This window comes from Cygnus atratus, chromosome 9 (genome assembly GCF_013377495.2).
Source record: "Cygnus atratus isolate AKBS03 ecotype Queensland, Australia chromosome 9, CAtr_DNAZoo_HiC_assembly, whole genome shotgun sequence".
Lineage (NCBI taxonomy): Eukaryota > Metazoa > Chordata > Aves > Anseriformes > Anatidae > Cygnus > Cygnus atratus.
In genome coordinates this window covers 21,867,273-21,887,848 of record NC_066370.1, presented here as the reverse complement: position 1 = coordinate 21,887,848, position 20,576 = coordinate 21,867,273, and the positions used below count along the sequence as shown (strand labels likewise).

Here is a 20,576-nt window from a genome sequence, read left to right as displayed (position 1 = left end):
ATAATAATGGAAGTGTTTTCAGTTTAAGAGACAGGAAGAAGTAACACCAAGTTCAGTGGTGGTTTTCATTTGTCATTTAAGAAAGAACTACATACAGCAAGTTAATCAAAATACCATTTATATATCTGAACTAGGTTTACTAGCTTTAGAGTTCATGCATTCTTGGGGCTGAGAGCTTAAATTCATTTAACTTGGTTAAAAAATAAAGTACTCTTGGATAAAGAACACAAGCACACCATTTTTCAGTAAAAGGAGAGTGTAACGGAGCAGTGGCAACAAATGCATTTACTCAAACAGGAATCCTGTTCTACCACATATCTGATTTGCTCTCAAGCAGAGCTGTTGCCCAGCGGCAGTCCTAGGTGGAAGCTTTTATCAGTTCAGTCTGCCTGGCTGGCCTCCAGCCTGCAGAGAGGAAACAACACTACCTGCAGGCTCTCCCTGCTACAGAGAAGCCTGACTGCAGGAACTGCAGCCCAGGAAGGGCAATGGAACTACATCTAATTACAATAAGGCAAAGGAATCGTGGAATCACAGAACCATTAAGGTTGGAAAAGACCTCCAACCATCCCACTACCACCAATATCACCCACGAAGCCATGTCCCTAAAGGAGATGCATATGCAACAGCAACGACTAGCAGAATTAACGCATTTTCATATTAATAGGCTTTTAATAGATCGGGCATTATTTAATAACAAATTTCATGGCTACTGGTTCAATATCTCATCTCTAATATCATTTCCAAGTGTTTTCAGACTCCTTCTAGACTAGAGACCCTAAAGAAACAACCCGCAGTAAGTATGATGTCATCCATTTCACTAGAAGCCAGGTGGAAAAACCTCAAGCATTTATGGCTTCAGGCTACTTCTACCTTACAAATATTCTGAAACAGCTCCAACTGCCAGGCTGGCGTTAGCAGCTTTGTTCGTTACCTCCCCACAACTGGGTGTCCAGTAGTAATGCTTCTTAAGGCCGTGGGAGAGCTCTGCAAGGTAAACGCGCCCATCCACTTCATACGGTTCCACGTCTGTGCAAGCAGGTTTCAAACGGCCAGTCTGAATTAATTCTGAAAATGCCTGCAATTAATAAAACCAAAAATCTGACATATAGTATTGTACTTTGAAAGGAAGGATTGAGAAGGTATAACGCAATAGTCAAGTACTTGGTCATTTCAGTATGCTGATATCAGGTGACTTGCTACAGTAGCACCATAATGCGTTGTTTTTTTTTTTTTTTAATTAAATCAAATATCTTGTTCACTAAGTGCTTCTTCCCAGTGACTGGGAAAACCAGTTAAGAAAAAAAAAAGAAAACTCTCAGAAGAGTTCAGAAGCAAACACTTACCATACAGGTGGCATCATCAAATTTGTTCCCCCAGATATAAATAGAGGAAAGTTCCACGTTTGCTTTCATTGCTTGTGAAAGAGCTACGAGGCCTTTGCCACTTACATTGTTGCTTACTATTGATAACCTAATAAACAGAGAAAATAGTTATGCAGATGTGCCACACCACTCAATTCCCATATCTTAGTTTAAAATATTTTTTTACTAAGTTATATTACTATAGATTTTATATAGTTATATGCATAATGAATTTCTATACTTGTTATTAACAATGCAGTGAGATACTTGTATTAAGTCCAGTCCTATTATAAAACCTTCTTCAGGCTGCTAGAGGCAGCTTGGGCCATGGATTGTGCTATTTCTTAAGGCACTTCCGTGACTCACACAGCCAGGTTGTTCACTATTCAGTTCTCCAGTGTCAGTGACTTATTGTGTGGCGGCCACATCTCATCTTTAGTGTGCTTTGAAGCCCAGGCCTTGGCACGGAGCCAGGCTAAGCTTTGATCTTTGCAGGCTGGCAGTTATTTTTATGTTAGTGAACCTGGAAGGCTTTCAGAGGCACCTAGCAGCCACCACCTCCTCAGTCTGCTACTTAAAACTAATGGCTTCAGGTAACACCTTTGATCAGCTTTTACATCCTGCCGGCACGGTTTAATGCGGGCTACAAAATACACCCCCGATGGAGAGATTACAGCCCTTTTGGGTTCACCCGGAAGCTAACTTCAACAGAGGATTTTCTTATCTGTTGAAGATCAGAATCAACAAATATAGAGCCTTATCCCTGCATGGAATCTGATTATCTTAAAATTCTGGAGCCCTACAGATCCTGCTTTGTTTACGCTTGCGCACCACAGGGACCTGTGCTTTAAGAACAAAGCGGATCCCATAGCCTCCCTCATCCCCCTTAGAATGACTAGAAGCTGTGAATCGCATGCAAGATGCCGAGACCCTCTACAAAACCCATCTAAGCTTCAACCCAAAAACCAAAGATAGAAGAAGAACAAGCATCTATCAGGCTACATGCAGCAACGGACCCAAGACGAACAAAACAAGTACAGGCAGGGAAGGCAAACATGAAGCACCAGCACTTTGGCCTGCATGGCATTTCTTGGCCTAGCATTTTACTCCTATCATTCATGTGAAGCTACAGGCGGCTTCATTTGGTTGCCCAAACACAAGCCTCTCGTGCCATGTAAGACGCTTCAGTATGCCCTGCCTAGTCTCCAGCTGCAGGTCTCCGAAAGAACTTGTGTGGCTTCCCTGCAGCACCCTACGGACCTCTCACAGGCCTCAGGACACCTGAAATGGCAGAGACACCTATGCTTAGGCAAATGAACCCCACGCAATCTGTTGCTCACATTTTTTTCCTTCTCAGCTGGACCAAAAGTTTTGGAACTTCCTGACTTTTCTGTTTTGATTGGTAGCATAAAAATACATAATTTTCGTGTCAATTCAGCCACTGCAAAGTCTGGGCTCCTTTTACCCTGAGTGGTTATGCCTGCAGCCCCTGGGGGAAGTTATGTAAATACTAACGCCTGAAGAGTCCTGTTGTACAAAGCCAAAGCTTCACTCAAGTAGACGGCTCCATCATCTTCTATTCGGTTTGAGTTAAGATCTAGTATTTCCAGGGTTTGGTTCCGTTTTAGTAGTTCTCCCAAAAATTTCACATCATCACGAGTTATCCTATTACTGAAAGAGATTATGCATATATATATATTTTAAAAGAATGCTAAGAAAATGAGTGTCTAATGTTAGTCAAGGCTATGTCATGTAGTAACTCTTACCAGCTAAGATCAAGGTATCTCAGACTGCAGTTTTCATACAACGCCTCGCACAGTCGCTCTACACCAAAGCTTTTAATTTCGTGCTTGCACAAATGTAGTTCCACAAGAGAAGAGTTATTTTTCAACATCGAAGCTACATGGACTGTGGTCTCTTCCTAGAAGTATACGCTAAGTTTTATTAAACTCTATTTTAGAATAAGATATGGTCTTGCTTCAGTAAAAGAGATGCACAACAGCAAAACTTTTTCATCAGTAGCATGCTATTTTGTATATTACAACTTCATATTAAAAATAGCAAAGGAAACAATGTATTATTAGAACTCAAAAAAGGTGAAAAATAACAAAAGTATTTGCAGACTTCCAGTACTATATACATCCCTACAAATATCAGGAGCATCAGTGCTTGAATCATTATATCTAATCAATTTCCCTCCCAGACATTGCTTTAAACTATGTTTGAGTAAGCCCTCACTAACATTAAAAACATTTTGTCATGACACTCTTATTTCATGAAAAGAGACAGAATTGCTGTGGGGAAAAATATGCCCTGTCACTGTAAGGCACAGTAAATTCATTTTGATATTGTCACATTTGGTTACAAAAGCAACCGAGTGAATTCTTTGAGTCAAAAATAAGGGAGCAATCCAGAGGCCTCAGAAGATGATCAGGTTGAAGGTGGGAACAATGGCAAATAGAAACTCTCTCATAGATGCAGACTAGGCCTTTACTTTCAATACCAGTAGTTTAAATTTATTTGTAAAACTATACTTAGGCAGATCAAACCCCTGTCTTGTAGAAAATAAACAACTATAATCTGTTTAAACTTTTAAAATTACTTTTGGGATATGGGAAGATCTGGCTTTCGTGACAGTTTAATTACATTATCTTGCCATCAGGAAAATGGGGTATGCACCACAGGCAGCTGAAAACTGCTGCCAGCCTGGCAGAACCAGCTCTGTGGCCAAGACTTCAGCAGGACCAGCAGCCATTCACAGCAGTTGCATGCCTGCAGGTGAAAGCCTACAGCGATGCAGAGCAGTTGCATGCCTGCAGGTGAAAGCCCACACCTCTGTGCACAAGTACCCATCCAGTGGCCTGTGGTGCTGCCCCCAGCAAACACTGCCTTACTGATTCTCTTTTCAGCGCCTGATTGTTTTGGCAGGTCTGTGTCTTTGTTTTGGATCTCAAATGCAGCATAGGTTTCACATTGAGGTTCATTCACTTGTTAAATTCAAGCTTCAAGTTCACATAGTGAAACAACAAAACCACACAGCGCAGTGAATGTGGCATATTGTTAAAGTATGCCCTTCTTCCTTAGGCTGCAGCCTCTGGCAATTGCCCATGTATCACACTGCTCAGATAAAAAGCAGCCTTTTGTTCTTCCCCTCGGTTTCTGCTAAACAGCTTTTATCCCTCGGTTTGCTGAATGATGCATAAAATTCTCCATGCTCTGGCAGCGGAAGGAATACTGGGTTCAGTAATACCGAGTCATCTCCATTAGCCCGTTGTTTAACATACGCGGACGTACCAAGAAAGACATTTAAGATGAAAAAAAATTAGCTTCCTAGTTAAACCAGGGCAGCTTGTGAAGGCACAAAACTTGTGGCAGAAAGAATAATAATAATAATAAAAATCTACATGCTTTTTTTAAAAAAAAACTTATTAGGTCACTTTGTAAGAAAACCCAGAGTCCTGTAGTCTAGTTCCATAAATATATCAGCGTGGACTTTACTTATGCTTCTCTCTGACTGAGCTGGCACTGCAGTCTACCAACGTACCTCTTGGCTGTATAGTAAAGGACGATTTAGGTTTATTGCTTTGACTGATTTGTTCTGAGTCAGGGCTGTTGCTATTGCTATCAGACACTGCGTGCCCTGCAAATGGAAACAAACAAACCATTTAGATAAACCTGTCCCATGTATAGATCAAGCTACTACATTACCATGACTTCTTAGAATTGATTGTCAGAAGATCAAAAACACTGAATGGGCTCTGCTTGGAAATGCTATAATTTCTGCCTCCCTGTACCTTGGAGAAATTTAAGTGCTGTAGGCAAGTGCTTACAGGCCAGCTCCCTGCGGAATAACAGAATGGAATTAGACTAAGAACTACAAATGACCAGGAAATTTGGCAAGTCAGAAAATAAAAGCAAGAATAATGCATCTCAGACAGATCTTTGTCTATTTAATTAATCCCGTACTTCATTCTTCCCAATTTATGAAGCAAAATATAGCTTGTGTGTGTTCCCCAAGGTCTTCAGTAAAAGTCTTAGCTAACATTTATCCACTAGATAAATGCGTACTAAAAGTGAATTAACGTGGTACAGAGCAGTCAGAGTCTAGAATACAGACCAATGTGGATTTCTGTATTTCCTTGGTTTGGTCACTACCTTGCATCTATGTTCCTTTCCAATTAGGCTGGTCTACACCTGAGGCTATTTCATTTTAAAACAACTCTGTCAGCTTCCTACCAAGCATAAACATATTAAGTGTTCAAATAAATCTTACTCCAGCAACACTTTCCATGTTTATGTATCCATAACCTCCACAGTTTCTGGAAGGTATTCCCCCTTCTAGTGTGGGAGCAAATTCTGCAATTCCAGTGAACAAATATAATAAAGTTTTGCATCTGACCTCCAGGTGACAGCCACAACTGTTATGTTCCAGTGCAGCTTACTCTGTATGCCCAACATACACTTCTCCTGGGAAACAAGCAGCTTTAACAGAAGGCTGAGAGCAGCCCACCTCAATTTCACTTCTGGCTTGGTCAGAGCATTCTCCTGCCAGGTGAGACACAGGACCAAGTTCTCCTAGGCAGGGAGAAGAACCACGGCCACCTTGCAACCCCGCTGAGGCTGCCTCACAAGGACACATCACCTGGAGGAGGTTCACAGCTCCAGTTGTTACCGTCTGCCGTAACCCCGAAGGTGTTTAAGCCATCCATCGTTTTTACTGGCTGGAGTGGGAAACGCTCTGTTTAGTGCCTTGACCCATTCCTACCTTCCTGACTTGCCCAGTGCAGTTCAGGGGAGTCTCAACACCTACCTCGGAGGCAGCAAGTTATCTGAGATCAAATTAGGGGCCTTCCTACTCAATTCAGCACTGCCACACCTAAGTCCTTTACTAGTCGAGCTCTGACAGGAGCAACAGAGCTATGGGGAGAGTGAATCTCAGGCTTTATAGCACTGCACACTTTAGAAGAACCCCCTTCTTCAGTGTGGATCACACAGGGTTTAGCATAACAAAAATGAACAACAGAAACAATGCTCGAATATGTGAAAGCCAAGCACCTGAATTCCCAGGGACAGCGACTCGAATATATCATTGGTTATGACTTCAGAGTTTTATGCAACACACCTTTCCAAGCGCGCATTGCGTTATTATACATTGCGTTACCTCCAGCCATCACAAAATGCAGACTCAATGGCAACAGAGGGCACTTCCTCTAAGCAAGCACCACAGGATCTTTGTAACACTGACACGTACAGTGACTTATGTAACTGCTGATAATTTTACTGGTTTACTTACCAGATCACAGTCTCCAAGATCTAACTTCTCTAAGGTGGAATTAATTTGTAGCATCGAAGCAAAGTACATTCCACCTTGGTTTCCTATTTTGTTTCCAGTCATTCTCAAATACACAAGGGTTTCATTCCTCTAGACAAAAAAAAATAAAATAAAATCCTTTTCAAACGACAAGAACGACTAAACAACTGTCCTTTTTCCTGTGAATCCTGCTAGTTGCCACACAGACCAAACATCCCTCTAGAATTGCACCCAAGTGATAACACTGACTAAGCAGCTGGTGCAAGCTCCCCACAGTGGAAGCACATAAAGAGTCTGGAAGCAAAACTTAGTTATTTGAAAACTTGTTTCTCCCAAGTAAGTTCTCAAGTTGCACGCTCATGGAAATAATCCAGGCAGATATTTCTGCATACATTGGCAACTGAAATGCAAGCTATACCAAAACTCACTTAAACAAGAATATAAAGTGCCTTTACGAAAGCAGAAGTTTGCTTGTATTTCTCAGAGGCTTTGAAATCAAAGCCCAGCAAAGACAATCAATTTCAGTAAGACTTTTTTTACACAGTCAAATCAATGCATCAGTCTTTGCAGGACTGCCGGTAGAAAGTTCTGATCAGAGGTTGAGAGAAGTCAGCGGCTCTCCCCCACTCTCTGTAGAATGTCAATGGATACAAAATACCTTTTAAACGGATGAAGTCCTAAGTGCAATGCAGAGCAGCTTTCTATTTTTAATTTCTCAGTACCACCATACTCTTTACCACAGATTATAATTGATTAGGTAAGAGATTACAAAACAAGTAGTTCTGTGAGCAGAAGATATAACGAAGCCTGGTTTCGTATGGCTTTTATGTCTTCCACATGTCCCTGGTCCCCTTTCCCCCAGTGCAGTGCCTCCCTACAGCATCTCCTTCCCTTTTCCTCCCCCCTCACCCACAGGGAGCCCAGGTCAGGTCCTGCCACCTGCCTGCAGGATGAGCTCAGCAAATGCTGCTGCGGGGCTGCACAAATAGCCTTGGGGAATGCTGGCAAGCCCGATGTTTTACAGCTCTACCGTGCAACCTTAGTGTTTTGGAGGCCTCCGAGATTTAGTTGAAATTAGTTCAAAGACTATGAAGGAGGAAGAAAGAGCCCACGAGAGCCTTGTTTCATAAACACAACAAGTATTACATGTGAGCCTCATTTCCTTAGGAAACCACGTTAAAAACAACTAACATGTTTTTGTGCTGTTGCTTTGAGGCAAAGCTTTGAAAATATGTCTCAGACATCTTGACTTGAGACTAGCATTGACATCAAGGTACAGGCAAATTTAATACAAAATTAAAAAAAAAAACAACTCAAAGGAAAATATTGATGGCATTATACAACTTACAGCATAGCATAGCATTTTTCACACAGAAAAATCCAGAGCAATAGTTGTGATAATTAAGTATTAATGGCAGCACAGCGCGACTTTCTCTTGCGTGAAATCTGATTTCAGAAGGCTGCCTTGGGAAAACAAGCAATCCCTGTGTTACAGCAAAACGCTGAATGGGCTGAAGACAGAGGGCCCTTTCAGCCAACTTTGATGTTGGCAGGACAACTAGTACGGTTCATCAAAAGCAAAAAAATATCAAACTGGATGCCAACATCTAAATCTCCCAGACTAATACTCACATGGAGGGCTTTTGCTATCAGCTCTGCTCCGCTTGTGCCAATATCATTAAACATCAGGTTAAGGTACCGCAGAGTCGAGTTTTCCTTAGGAGCAAATACAGCAGAAAGCAATGAGACTTCTTTTCTAGAGCATGCCTGAACTTTTCAAAAGAGATGTGTCATACACGTACCTACAACCTCCATCCTGCACTGCTTTACAGACAGAACCTGATCTGGAGAAGTGGTTTGAGAATGCCAAAGTACATCAGATGAGAGAGAGACAGAAAAACATGCAGCGTGTAAATCCTCATGGGGCTTACAATAGCCACCTAGGAACCCATATGACCCAACAAGGCAGGTGGCTAAGCTCAGATGTAGACCTCCAGATACTTTGTGAACTTGGAGGCACTCCCCGAGCTCTAGAAATACAGGCACAGAGTGCAAACTCACCACTTCCAGTCTGTATTTCAAGTGCTAACAATGACAGAAAGGAAACATTAAAGGTTCCTATGTTTAGAACCACAGAAAGGCTAATAGAAAGGATAAAGTATCTGAAACAAAGACACCTGGCACTACCATTACATCCTTAGTTTAACTGAATGTAAGCCTAAAAGCCCTCTGGTTTATTCCACCATTCCTTCTTCATGACACCGTAGATAAATATCAAACTCTTTTGCCCTCAGAAATTAAAAATCTCCCCCAGAGAATGCAATCTGAGATTCTAGTGGGATGGATTTGGATACGAAAGTCAAAATTAGTGGAATTCTGCCAAACAAACACATTCTTGTCTCAAATACACCACAGAAATATTAACATAGCCAAATAAATCATATTGCTGAAACATAAACATCATTTTGGCACCTGAAGGAATGTTGCCATGTGCTTTGCTCCAACATCAGTCAATACATTATACCTAAGATCCAAACCTGAAAAAGATAAAGAATGAGACAAATGTATACCTACAATTAATTGATCTATGAACAAAAAGAAACAAAGATGAACTAAGGCTGAAGGCAAGACTGCTTGTTTTATGTTTATTTTTTTATATGATGTTTAGCTGCCTATTGATGTTGAACCACCACAATATTAGCACACCAAACACAGAAAGAAAAAAAAAAAAAACTCACCTGTGACAAATACAGAACTGCGTAAGACAAAGGCAAGAACTTGAAGATCTTCATCTGTAACTCTCTGCACAGGCACTAAATGATTATTTCCAGCTATTTTTAATGTGATCTCTTTTGTCCATTTCCTGTAACACAAAAATATAAGCACATCAGGAGAGGGAAAAGGATATAGAAAAATGAATTCTCTCTCCAGATAAGAAGTGTATCTATGTGCGACCTCACTAGTGCTCTTGCATGCAGTTAGCTGCTGTAGCTGTGGTAATGCCATAACAGACAATATGATTCACCCTGTACCTAAGCTCTATCCATTTTGATACTCTCAAGACACTACATAGCTGCAAGACCACACATACACAGAGAGCACGAAACAGCAAGATGAGGGAAGGACAGATGAAAATAGAGAAACTGTCCTGGTGGTTACCTTATCATCTCCTTGCTACCTTTCTCTTATCTACCCTATCCACCCCCAAAATAAAAAGCTAACACAAATCACTACCTTACACTGTCTTCTCTTGGGTTCTCTCTCTCTAAATGATAATTAATCCTGCTCCCAAGAGCATCCATAAGAAGAAGCTCTATCTTGCCACATAAAGAGAGACAGTTTGGGTGGTTTATACCTTGTCAGGGCTCAGAGACACTTCAGGAAAGCATTACCAGCTGGAAGCTAACTGGATGCAGCTGAGGCTTTTTAAACAGGAGCAAGACAAAAGGAAGGGAGTTAGAATAACTATAGGCACTGGGTTTGGCTTCTCTAAGGGATGTAAAGTCACTATTCTGTACTTTTTCACTTTTGATTTAACTGTTGTAAAGCTGTCCAGAAGGGATATACAGCTACAAACTTCTGAAATATGATTTCAAGATGAGTCAAACCAAAACTTCTACAGTAAATGTTAAGTGTGATCTGTGTTTAAGCCTGAAACTGCATACACTTTCTCACTGTTCAATTCCTTGTCCCGCTTCTTGTTTAAGGAGTTCAGAAGAATCTGAAAAATGCTGTTTGTTATTTCCTTACATGTTATCACTTTTATCAGCTTCTCGAAGCACGTGAGCAATGAAAGGGTTTTCAGGTTGGCTCAGGTTTTGACAAGCCTGCAAATAATGCTGGTGAAGGTCTGGAAGAACTGACATGACAGTGCTTGAAAATAAAACAAACTGTTATTGCATCGTTACAGCAGCCTAGCAACATCTCCATGGACGCAAGTTCTGTTGTGCTGGGAGATATAAAACAATAAAAATGGGCTTGGGCTGAAAAGGGTTACAATTATTCAAATGTAACACAAGAATAACATACAGAGGGAGGGAAAAAAAGAAAAAAGAAAAAAAAAAGAAAGGAAAAAAATGTGGGCTTGTGTATATATTCCTGATCTGCCACCACAGAGGATCTGAGCCTTTAAAGGTAATATTCATATAGATAGACCCCTCGTCCTTGTAAAAAGGACTGTTTTCTGCAGTCTGTGATGAAATCTAATCCAGCGTGTGGCACAGTTACTTGAGAAAATCAGCCCAAACAAGGAATGAAGGTGGGAAGCTTTGGGAGGAGTCTCAGCCTCACTGAGAGCAGCAAAGCTGCAAGGCCCGCAGCAAACTGCCCTCCTGCCCCCAGTGTCTTGGGATCTGGATACAAAAGCAGCAGCTTTGAAAGGGGCCTGGGGTGCACGTGGCAGCTACAGGAGGCACCTTTTGACTCAGGTGTCCCGCCTGAACAGCAGGCTCACACCGAGCACCACAGCACCCTGCTCTTCACAAATGCTAGGTTCCAGCATCCACACAAAAAGATACAAGCCCCTGAATCACTGGTGATAGTACAATACAAGCATCTATGGCCATTACAAGTCCCCCTAAAGCCCGTAAGAGGGTGTGAGGCTGCCAGACAGCTGGTGACACCCAGCAAGCACATCCCCACGGCTGCTGCTCCCCTGGCAGCCTGCCCTGCCCTGCCTGGCCCCGCCATTGCTCCCGGCTCCTCAGCACCCTCCCCGTGCACACCCGCGCCATGAGCTGGGCCCGTTACCACAGAGCCGATATCCAAGGGAGCGTCCTGGCCCGCTTTTCGGGGAGCAGCCTCAGCCTGCCCGTGGGTGAGAGGCGCAGGAGGAGGCCGCAGCCACCGGTGTCCCCTCAGGGCTCTGGCAGCAGTCCCACCCCGGCGGGGAGAGGCCTGAAGGCCAGGCAGGGGCAGCGCCACCATCACACACTGCCCATCACACCGGGCTTGCTTAGCCCCAGAATGTGTTAGTCAGTGGCATGCCTGTGTCCTCCAAGGAGCCCTGGCACAAGTTAGCGTAGCTATGGGGATTAGCAGTTACTTGGGAGGTGCCCTAGCCTGTCCTTTCCACTGAGAAGATCCTTCCACTGACCCCAGTAAAACCCAGGGCTGAGCTGGGATCACGCTTTCTCCTCACCCCACAAGATGCAGGACCCACTCCAGAACGCTGAATTCAGCACTAATAAAAAAGAAAATGCCCTTATATAGTGCTTGAATGAGACTGCAGAGCTTAGCATTGGTCTCTCCCACCTCGTTGTTTCATTTCTTCCTCCTTGTTCTGGTGACCTGGGGAAAGCACCTGGGGAATGTGAAGGGCCTCAGGTAGGAGGTGACTGATGGTTGCCTCCTGATTTCAGCCTCTCCTTCCTCCCTCAGTTTATCTTAAATGTCAGCCAAAAGGTGCCCTCCACCCACTCCTGTAGACACAGTCAGCCAGGTGGTCGCTCCTTTCCACCTCTTACTCTTTCACAGTCCAAATACTGCAATTTAAAGGTTATCAGATATCAGGCTTACTGGTGTCTCTCCAGCTCAGAAACAAACGAGTGTTATAAAAGAAGGTAGCACCTTTTTATAGGAAGGCTCTTGTCAGCTTTACAGTCAGCATAGCTGAAGACAGAACTCAGCACTTTTAAATTAAGAACCAAGGAAGACGCTTCCTCCAGCCCCACTGACTTCACAAAGGTCACCCTCTGATCCCTCTGTTGGGGCACGTCGGGATGCGGGGTTCCAAGTCACAGTCCTGCTGTACACACATCCCCTTGATGTCAAGGAATGTAAGCAGATTGTTTTGGAGTGGTACAGCCATGATTAGAACCTGTCCCTAAATGCTAAATTCTTCCAGTCTTTATTTAGTGCAAGAAGGTGTTTGAGTACTGTTGATTTTTATTTTTTTTTCTCTTCTGAAATTAAAAATAAGGAGCACAGATGGTTGAGTCTCAGGAGAGCGTGGACGCCAGCACAAGGGACATTCATTACCCTAAAGATGAACCTGTCTGCTCTGAGGATGACCTTGTTCAGACTGCACAAGAAATAACAGAGAATGAATCTCCAGAGAATGAAGCTCTGGAGAATGAAACTCTTTTTCCCACGTACATCACAGACAGGATATTTTTTATTGATTTGGCCAATAAGCAACTGCAAACCATTTCACCAGAGGTCTTCAGTCTAGAGTGTCTGGAGGAGCTGCACATAGAAAAGAACCTAATTGTGAGCATCCCAAGAGCCATAAATCGCCTGAGGAACATGAAGGTTCTCTACTTGGATCAGAATCACATACAGGACATATGTGAAGAACTGGGGGAGCTGAAACATCTTCTGAGCTTAGATTTAAGTAACAATCCCCTGTCTTACAGTTCACTGCTGGTTATCAGCAACTTGCAGTCCCTTCGTCAGCTCAGGCTCTACAAAACAAACTTGCAGGAAATCCCAGTGCAGATCTGCAAGTACCTCCATCATGTTGAACTGCTTGGCCTTTCTGATAACAATCTACAGTGTCTGCCTAAAGAAATAGCGAACCTGACAAAACTCAAGGAAATTTACCTCAAAAAAAATAGATTTGAAATTTTCCCCATTGAGGTTTGTCAAATTGCTAATTTAGAAATAATAGATCTGGAAGAAAATCTAATCAGTCTCATCCCACAAGAGGTAGGTTTGTTGACAAACTTAGTTAAGCTATTTTTAGCTTTTAATAAGTTATCCTCCATTCCTCCTACACTGCAATACTGCCAGAAGCTGGCTGTGCTGGATCTGTCTTACAATCTCCTGCGCAAGCTTCCCCCAGGTTTGAAGAACCTTACAGAAATGATAGATCTCAAATTGTCTGGTAACAGCCTAGAGAAGTTCCCATACCAGATGCGCTGCTGGACATCACTTTCCTGTGTTTATCTGAGGAACACTGGACTGCATGCAGTACCCATCTCCTTCACCAGATTAACCAGTGTCAGGGTACTAGATCTGAGTGAAAATTGCTTTGAGGAAATTCCTAAAGGAATATGCACTATGAAAAGCCTGGAAGTATTGGCTCTGGATGACAATCAAATACAGGAGGTATTTGTTTCTTTGTTTCTGTTTTTATTTTATTGAGACCCCCCATTTTGCAAAGTCTAAGTTCTTCGTTTCAGCTGAGTCCCACCTTTCTCTACTAAAGTGAGATGTGTTCCACCTGGCGCACACCTGAGCATAGGTAACTCGTTATTACTAACATCTGGGTATTCAGACAGGGAAAGAGAAGAAAGAATGTAGAAGCACTGACCTTTGTGTGGAATAGTAAAGATGAAATAGTGACTGGAGGGAAGGGACTGCTTCAGGTTTTTTGCATCTTTTTTCCATGTATATGGGAAAATGAAGAGATGCACTTGTGTAGAACCAAAGCATCACAAACTGAACCAGAGCAGAGAGCAACTTTAAGATGGATGTGATATTGTTAATGCCTTTAACATCGTTAACATTTGCTGTTCGTTTGATAATGAACAGATACGCACTCTAAGTTGTGCTGTTATAAGCATGACATACTCAGTTTTAGGTCTGAGAATACACCTCCCTTTTTAAAGTAAATGCAACTCCTTTTTTTCCAAGGAGATTTCTATCAGTGCAATTTTTTTCTTAAGGGTTACATTTACAGAGGTAGTAATTCATGCAAAAGAATCACTTTTGTGAGAGTTGATCCATTTAAATGACTCTCCCCTGCACTGAGCATACAAAGGAAGTGAAGAAGCAGACAAATGTTTCTGCTAAGAAGAAAATCACCCCCATAAGAAATCTCTACAGCAGAGGAAACGATCAACAGTAGTGCAGCCCTGCAGCTTTTTCCTAGAGATTTTCCCCTAAGAATAAAATCCCTAAGATTACGGCTTAAATGACATACTGTATCTTTTTTTTGACAACTGTCTAGATTCCAGTGGAAATGCAACAACTGACGAATTTAAAATGCCTTGGCCTGTCTGAAAACCAGTTCAGTATCTTTCCAATGGAAATCTTTCTCCTGGAATCATTAGAGAGGTTATACCTGGGACAAAATAAAGGAATTAAATTCACAAGTCTGCCAAGAGACATCATCAAATTGCAGGTAGGAGCAACAGAAGGGGGAAGATCTTTTGCTGCTGTGGCCTGGCACTTTTGTGGACTTCAGCTGCTCCCAAATGCAGGACTGAAGGTTCTCCTAATCTCTTTATGTACATGGTACAGCATCAGGCCAGGGCTGTTAAAATAGGAAGAATATCAATACTCAGTGTTTAAAACTCATGCGCACTCTCTCTCTCTATCTGGTACTTATCCCAACGGTGTCTCAGCTTTTAAACCTCACTTCTGCACTTATTGATATTTTCTGCATATTAATTATAAAGCAAGCTAAGGAAAAATCCTTCAGTTCTGAAAGGTTATATGCACATATTTTCCAGAACCTGAAAGAACTGTATATGGAGAATAACTGTCTGGAATACCTGCCCCCAGAGGTCGGCTCATTGACCCACTTGAAAATACTTGACTGTCACAACAATCTCCTTAAGGAGCTCCCAGAGTCTGTATGCCAGATACAAGGTGAAAAATAATCTTTGTGTTTGTGGCCCTAAGGACACAAATACCAGTAAGCATTCTGGGGTTAGGAAGGAGAGAAGGAATGCAGTGCATTGCGCAGAGCTCATCCAGTAATTGTAAGGGCCAAACCGGACAGAGGCTAAGAGGTGGGAGGGTGAGGGAAGTGCTGTGCCCAAGCCAAGTGGGCAGGAGGTCCTTCCTAGTGACCCACCCCAACCCCAGGAGCCCAGGGATGGGGTGTCTCCAAGCTCCAAGCAGACCCCTGATGGGAGAAGACCTGATGGGTCAGCACCAGTGACCCCAGGGCAGTGGTGAGGAACCTGCTTTCTGGGGTTGCTCCCCAGTCTTCCCATCTTCCCCAGTTCCCCAGTGCATCTCCATGTGTGGCTGAGTTCACTAGTGCTGCCAGTGCACCACTTAGCAGGACTTCCGAAAGCTGGATTTGGCCACCAGCCTGCCAGGCGAAAGTCTTCACCTAGCCAAGTTAGTGCATTGCTAGGAGAGCCCCAATCCCATCCTTCCACTCTTGGTGAGGCACTTTGAATTTTCAATACACAAACTCTTACCATACACAGACTGAATTGTTTGAGCCTCATCCATATGCTGTTTACCGGGAGAATGCAGGAATTCCTGCATTCCACATCATTCCTGTTCTTTGTGTTGCAGCTCTCTGCTTTTGTGTATTCAGGTTTGCAGAAACTGCTCCTTCAGAACAATCAGCTGTCCCAGCTGCCCGAGGATTTGGCCAGCCTGCAGAAGCTGGAGGTGGTCCTTGTGGATGGGAACCCTATGACAGACCCTCCGATCGAAGTGTGCTGTCAGGGGACATCTGCTATCTTGGAGTACTTACGGGAACAAAAGCGTAAAAAAGTCATGGTCGTGAAGGTACCTGTGTTAAGAAAGCAACCGCAAATGTACACACACAGCAGTGGTTTTAGTAATCAGATACTTTGTAGAACAACCTACAGAGCACTCTGCACAACATCAAAAACACCTTAAAACATCGTTTGCATCAGTTACTGTGGAGCCATACTTCTAAAACTGATCATGTTAAGGTAAAACACAGGGAACCACCAGGAAATAGAGCACTGGGCAGCTTTCAGAAACGTAGCAGAAGGTTATCACTGCCCCGCCAGGTCACAGTCAGCAGTACGGCCCTTGCAACTTGCAATGGAGCTTGGGCAGCGACAGGGGAATGGTAACTGCCCCTAAAAACAAGTCAGGTCCTCTAAGTCAAGACACTGTTTAGAGACAAATCTAACTGCCACTCCTGTTGACTGTGTTTTGACTGTAGAGAGTTGAAGTTACAGTGTGCAGACACATTGAACAAAACACATTTTTTTGTGGGCCATTTTGTTTGTTCATTTGTTTGTTTTTTCCCCCGAAGGAAGATCAGTTTGTATCACCCAATGGGCCATGGAATAAATTAACTCAGAAAAAAGTATGAGGCAAGAAGGAAGGAAGGGCAAACATTCAGCCTTTGATTCTTCTGAAACTAAAATTCTTCCTCTCCTTCTGTAGTGTCTGCTATTTCTTCATGAATTAATGTGTTTCTCCCAAACTTCTCTTCTGAACTAAGTGATGGCATTTAAAAATGTGTAGACATAGTCATTTACTGCTCAGAGGGTCTGGAGGACTGCAGTGTTAGTGTCCTCCCTGGTAAGGAATTCCTCTTGAAAAAGTAACACAATAAAAGAAGTCAGGTGGCTGTCAGTCAAGCTGCAAACAATGTGGTTGAATGCAGAATAAGAGTTGCTTTGGAGACCACGGTATGTCTGACTTTTTGCATCAAGAATAACCACCAGTAATACTGCTCCACACAATGGTTTGCTTTTACCCTTTTCCGCAATGTAACCAGACTGTTCTCTCTTTTTTAGATCCAGAATCTGTGGCGTGGGTTGATGACCAAGAAGGGGATTGGACCTCTGTTGACATTGAAGAGTCTAGCAAACAAAAAAAGGGAAAAGAAAGGAAAAGAAAAGGGAAAAGAGAAACCTGGAAAAAAAGCAAACACCAAAAAATGACCTTTGTGCAGTAACTGGAACAGAACTCTTCTCATTTACAAGAAGAGCAAACGTGAGCAGAGATAAGTGAGTAGGAGACAAGCAGTAGTATTAAAGCATTTCAATCAGTGAGTGTTACAATGAAAACTTTTTTTTTTTGAGGCTTGTTTTAGTTCTTTTGTCATCATTTGCTCCAGCTGAATCTGGAGATATCAAATCTGCTGAAATATTCTGAGATTTCTCATTCTGAATACATTATCTCAAAGCATAGGGGCAGATGATTAACTGGAAATTAATCTAATCTGCAGGAATTTGGTGCAATGAAGTGTTCGTTCTGAATTCCAAAGGATTTTACATCCAATACTGAGAAATCTGTTTTCCAGTCAGTGAGATACATCCATACCTACAATGAAACAATACTTGTAGCCCTGCATACTAGCAGCTATTTAATGACTTTTGCAAAGTTATCAAAACCTTGGTTGGAAATATGGAGCAGGATTCCAGGCAGCCAGAACATACACACTTCCACCACAGTCTGCAGTACCATTCTACCTTGCAAGAGGATAAAGAGCTGTTTTAAAAGCATTTCTACGCTTTTGCAATAATGTTCCCTAACGTTTTGACAGTCTGTAGTTATAGTACCTTGAATGACTGCAAGCTGTCAAATCCTTAGCTTTATAGCTCATCTCTGAGATAGCTTGGTGACAGTTTGCAAAATGCCTGTGTACAACGGGTTTATGTGAAAACAGTGAGCTTGCAGAATGCAGTATTCTGCAATGATTCTAGCATGCCGAATTTATATGCAAACATACCTCTCCATAGCACTTCCTAGGACTACCAGTGACCTGTTAGACATCCACTGTTCTTGTCTAGTTTTTATTCTTTGCTCAGTCACTCTTCACACCCCTACAGAGTTCCATCTGCAACACCCATTCAGCGCAGAGCTGAGCTAGGACCAGCCACGGTGCGGATCCAAACTGCAGGAGCGGGTGGGAGCAGAACCCCTACTTAGTTTCATTGGCAGGTCAGAACTTTAGTCCTGCTCTCCCTCCCTGTGCCTGCGTTGCCTCAGAGAAAGAGAAGTTGGTGGCACCCCGAAGGAGGTAGTGAAGGCAGGGTCACTGAGACTCAGCTCTTCCTAGAGCTCTGCTCCAGGTCACGCTCTTCTGAGTGCCGTGGCTACATCTGCATCCAGGGCGTGGATCTCACTGCCGTTTGGCTCTTGAACCTGTTGATACTGAAATCTCAGTAATATGCTTGCTGGCAGGAGAGAACTGGGGATTTTAAGTGCAGAAAAGTGGGATTGCTCAGTTTTGGTTTTCCATCTTACTAGGTAACCGATACTGTTTTGACTGTCTGGAGGTGTCTTATGAAATTTTTTCACCTTAAGTGAAGGTGAAGAGGCACAGAGAAAAGCGTGATTCAGAGACTGCTGAGGAGGAAAACACTGGAAGAGAGATTTCCAGGAAGACTGGCAGATAGACAGGGTAATAGAAGTGATTTAATAAAAGCTTTTTTGTGGTAGAATAGGCATGACAGAATCATGAAAGAGTGAAGGACTGAGAAGGGGATCCAAAAAAGCAAGTGGAGAGGTTACTAACAGTGAGTCTGTACTGTGCCCTGGAGCTGAGAATGAGGAACCCAAGTATAACACAGCAAGCAAGCCCAACAGTGAGGCCCACCTCAGTCGGAATTAGATGGAGAGGTTCAAGTGAGAGAGGAGTGATTCACAGAGATTCCCAAAGAACAGACAGAGGATCATTTTCCCAGTTGGACCAAAGGCAGATTTGAGAGGGAAAGTCACAGGAAGACAAGTGATTAAGAGTTTGGGTATGCTGGTGTTAAACAGAGGTGATAGTATTTCCACATGAAAATAATTCTCCTGGCTTGAGTGACTGAAAGACTCCCTCATTAGCCCTGTATGAAATAGGGGCTCTTTGCTTCATTGTGAGGTTGAACATATCTGCAGCTGATCCTACTTTGCAGCAATTCTCTACTACCTCTGACCACAGCACTCCAGTCCATCTCACAGTCCTCAGAGCTAGGGGAGCCAAGTGCTCTTCTCAGTGGAACTGAAACTGGAACCAGGAAGTCCAGGGAGACCCTCGTGTGAAATCAAGGATTAAACAATGAAGGGGTATCAGCACAACATGGTTAGCTGCTGCTTATAGCCCTGACCAGTCAGAAGTTGGTGTTGGAAGGGTCACCCAGGCTGAAAGCTGAATATTGACCTGCATCTGCATGAGAGGAATTGCTGAGGGGTCCTTGCAAGTTAGGAAAGTGCCAGTGAACGGTCCTGTTGTGCCTCTCCTCCAGGAGGCTGCTGCAGCATGTAGACATACTCAGGGCTAATTGAGCAGTACTTTATCCCTCAGGCTGCCTCAGGATTTCTCTAAGACTCCTCACTCAGTGGGCAGATCCAATATCTTTACTTCCTAAAATACCTTACCAATGAATAATCCCACTGCAGACTTTGAGCTCATGTGTGAGTTAACAGGCTCCATGACACAAGTCAGTATGCCAGAATTTGGTTCTGTGTAAGCAAATCCAATAAACACCAAATAAGAAATTATCAAACGTAAAAAGAGGAGCAAGTTGTATGGATCCAAGCTGGTGATTTTTCTAGCAGGTTTGGGTGTAAAGGAGGATGCTCTGCTCCTAGCTAGAAGCTGCCCTGGGCTTTTAATAATAGCCTTTGCTTCCCTGGCTTGGTTTCCTCCATGTTTAGGGTACGAGAAAGAACACGTTTTATGTCACAATGTGTTTTAAAGGCTAATGGATTAATCCTGAATGCAGAGAGCATGAAGGCACTCCAAGAACTCCTACTGGCTTTGATAAATGTGGGATCAGAATCCTCAATCTCGAGGTCTGATTTTGTGTTGCATTTCATAAAAGGTTCAGTGCAGGGAGCTCAACCCAGTTAAAGACGGAACACCTCAGGATGTGAAGGAGCGTCTGAAGTATCCTGAAATTTTTTCATAGCCTAACCCAGAATGCTTATGAATTACTCTGTATTCCAAATCCTTACAAAAGTAGCAGAACATATCTGATCTAACCTTCTGCAGCATTTTCTTTGCCCAAGGCTTGCAAAGACACCAATCAACCGTTTCTTACCTTGATTTCATGCTGATTTTGTATGCAGAACTCATCTACACTATCAGATGGTATTGAGGGCCAGAGCAGAGGCAGAACAGCTCGTTCTGTATTCTTCTTCATGGACTGATATATAATCCTGGGTTGTTGGGGTGCTTTCCAAATCTCGCAAGTATGTAGCTTTAAAGCTATCATAAAGGGGCAGAAGTTTTGGGGAAGAAGAAACCAAATTTTAAAACATAGAGGTTTCAAGTATCTTTACATTAGAGG

The 20,576-nt window shown here is 42.9% G+C and overlaps 2 protein-coding genes across 2 annotated transcripts; one reads left to right on the top strand and one right to left on the bottom strand.

Annotated features, from left to right (window-relative positions):
• Positions 1 to 874: 874 nt before the first annotated feature.
• On the bottom strand, positions 875 to 20,362 carry LRRC34 (leucine rich repeat containing 34). Its single transcript, XM_035557190.2, has 11 exons — positions 20,328 to 20,362; positions 10,426 to 10,548; positions 9,414 to 9,538; positions 9,148 to 9,212; positions 8,308 to 8,391; positions 6,658 to 6,786; positions 4,909 to 5,004; positions 3,131 to 3,285; positions 2,880 to 3,035; positions 1,347 to 1,473; positions 875 to 1,078 (listed from the first exon to the last, which is right to left on the bottom strand). Exons 1-11 carry the CDS (start codon positions 20,360 to 20,362, stop codon positions 875 to 877), a joined length of 1,299 nt encoding a protein of 432 aa, XP_035413083.2.
• LRRIQ4 (leucine rich repeats and IQ motif containing 4) lies at positions 12,604 to 16,657 on the top strand. Its single transcript, XM_050712476.1, has 5 exons — positions 12,604 to 13,725; positions 14,570 to 14,743; positions 15,075 to 15,213; positions 15,899 to 16,095; positions 16,598 to 16,657. Exons 1-5 carry the CDS (start codon positions 12,604 to 12,606, stop codon positions 16,655 to 16,657), a joined length of 1,692 nt encoding a protein of 563 aa, XP_050568433.1.
• Positions 20,363 to 20,576: the final 214 nt, after the last annotated feature.

Bases quoted from the DNA above. Each gene is read 5' to 3' on its own strand.
- LRRIQ4 (XM_050712476.1), top strand. From the start codon at position 12,604: ATGGTTGAGTCTCAGGAGAGCGTGGACGCCAGCACAAGGGACATTCAT. The intron at 13,726-14,569 runs GTATTTGTTTCT...ACAACTGTCTAG, and splicing joins ATGACAATCAAATACAGGAG to ATTCCAGTGGAAATGCAACA. The intron at 15,214-15,898 runs GTGAAAAATAAT...TTGTGTATTCAG, and splicing joins GTCTGTATGCCAGATACAAG to GTTTGCAGAAACTGCTCCTT.
- LRRC34 (XM_035557190.2), bottom strand. From the start codon at position 20,362: ATGAGTTCTGCATACAAAATCAGCATGAAATCAAG. The intron at 9,213-9,413 runs GTGAGTTTTTTT...TATCTTTTTCAG, and splicing joins CAGTTCTGTATTTGTCACAG to GTTTGGATCTTAGGTATAAT. The intron at 1,079-1,346 runs GTAAGTGTTTGC...TATTAATTGCAG, and splicing joins TTGATGATGCCACCTGTATG to GCATTTTCAGAATTAATTCA.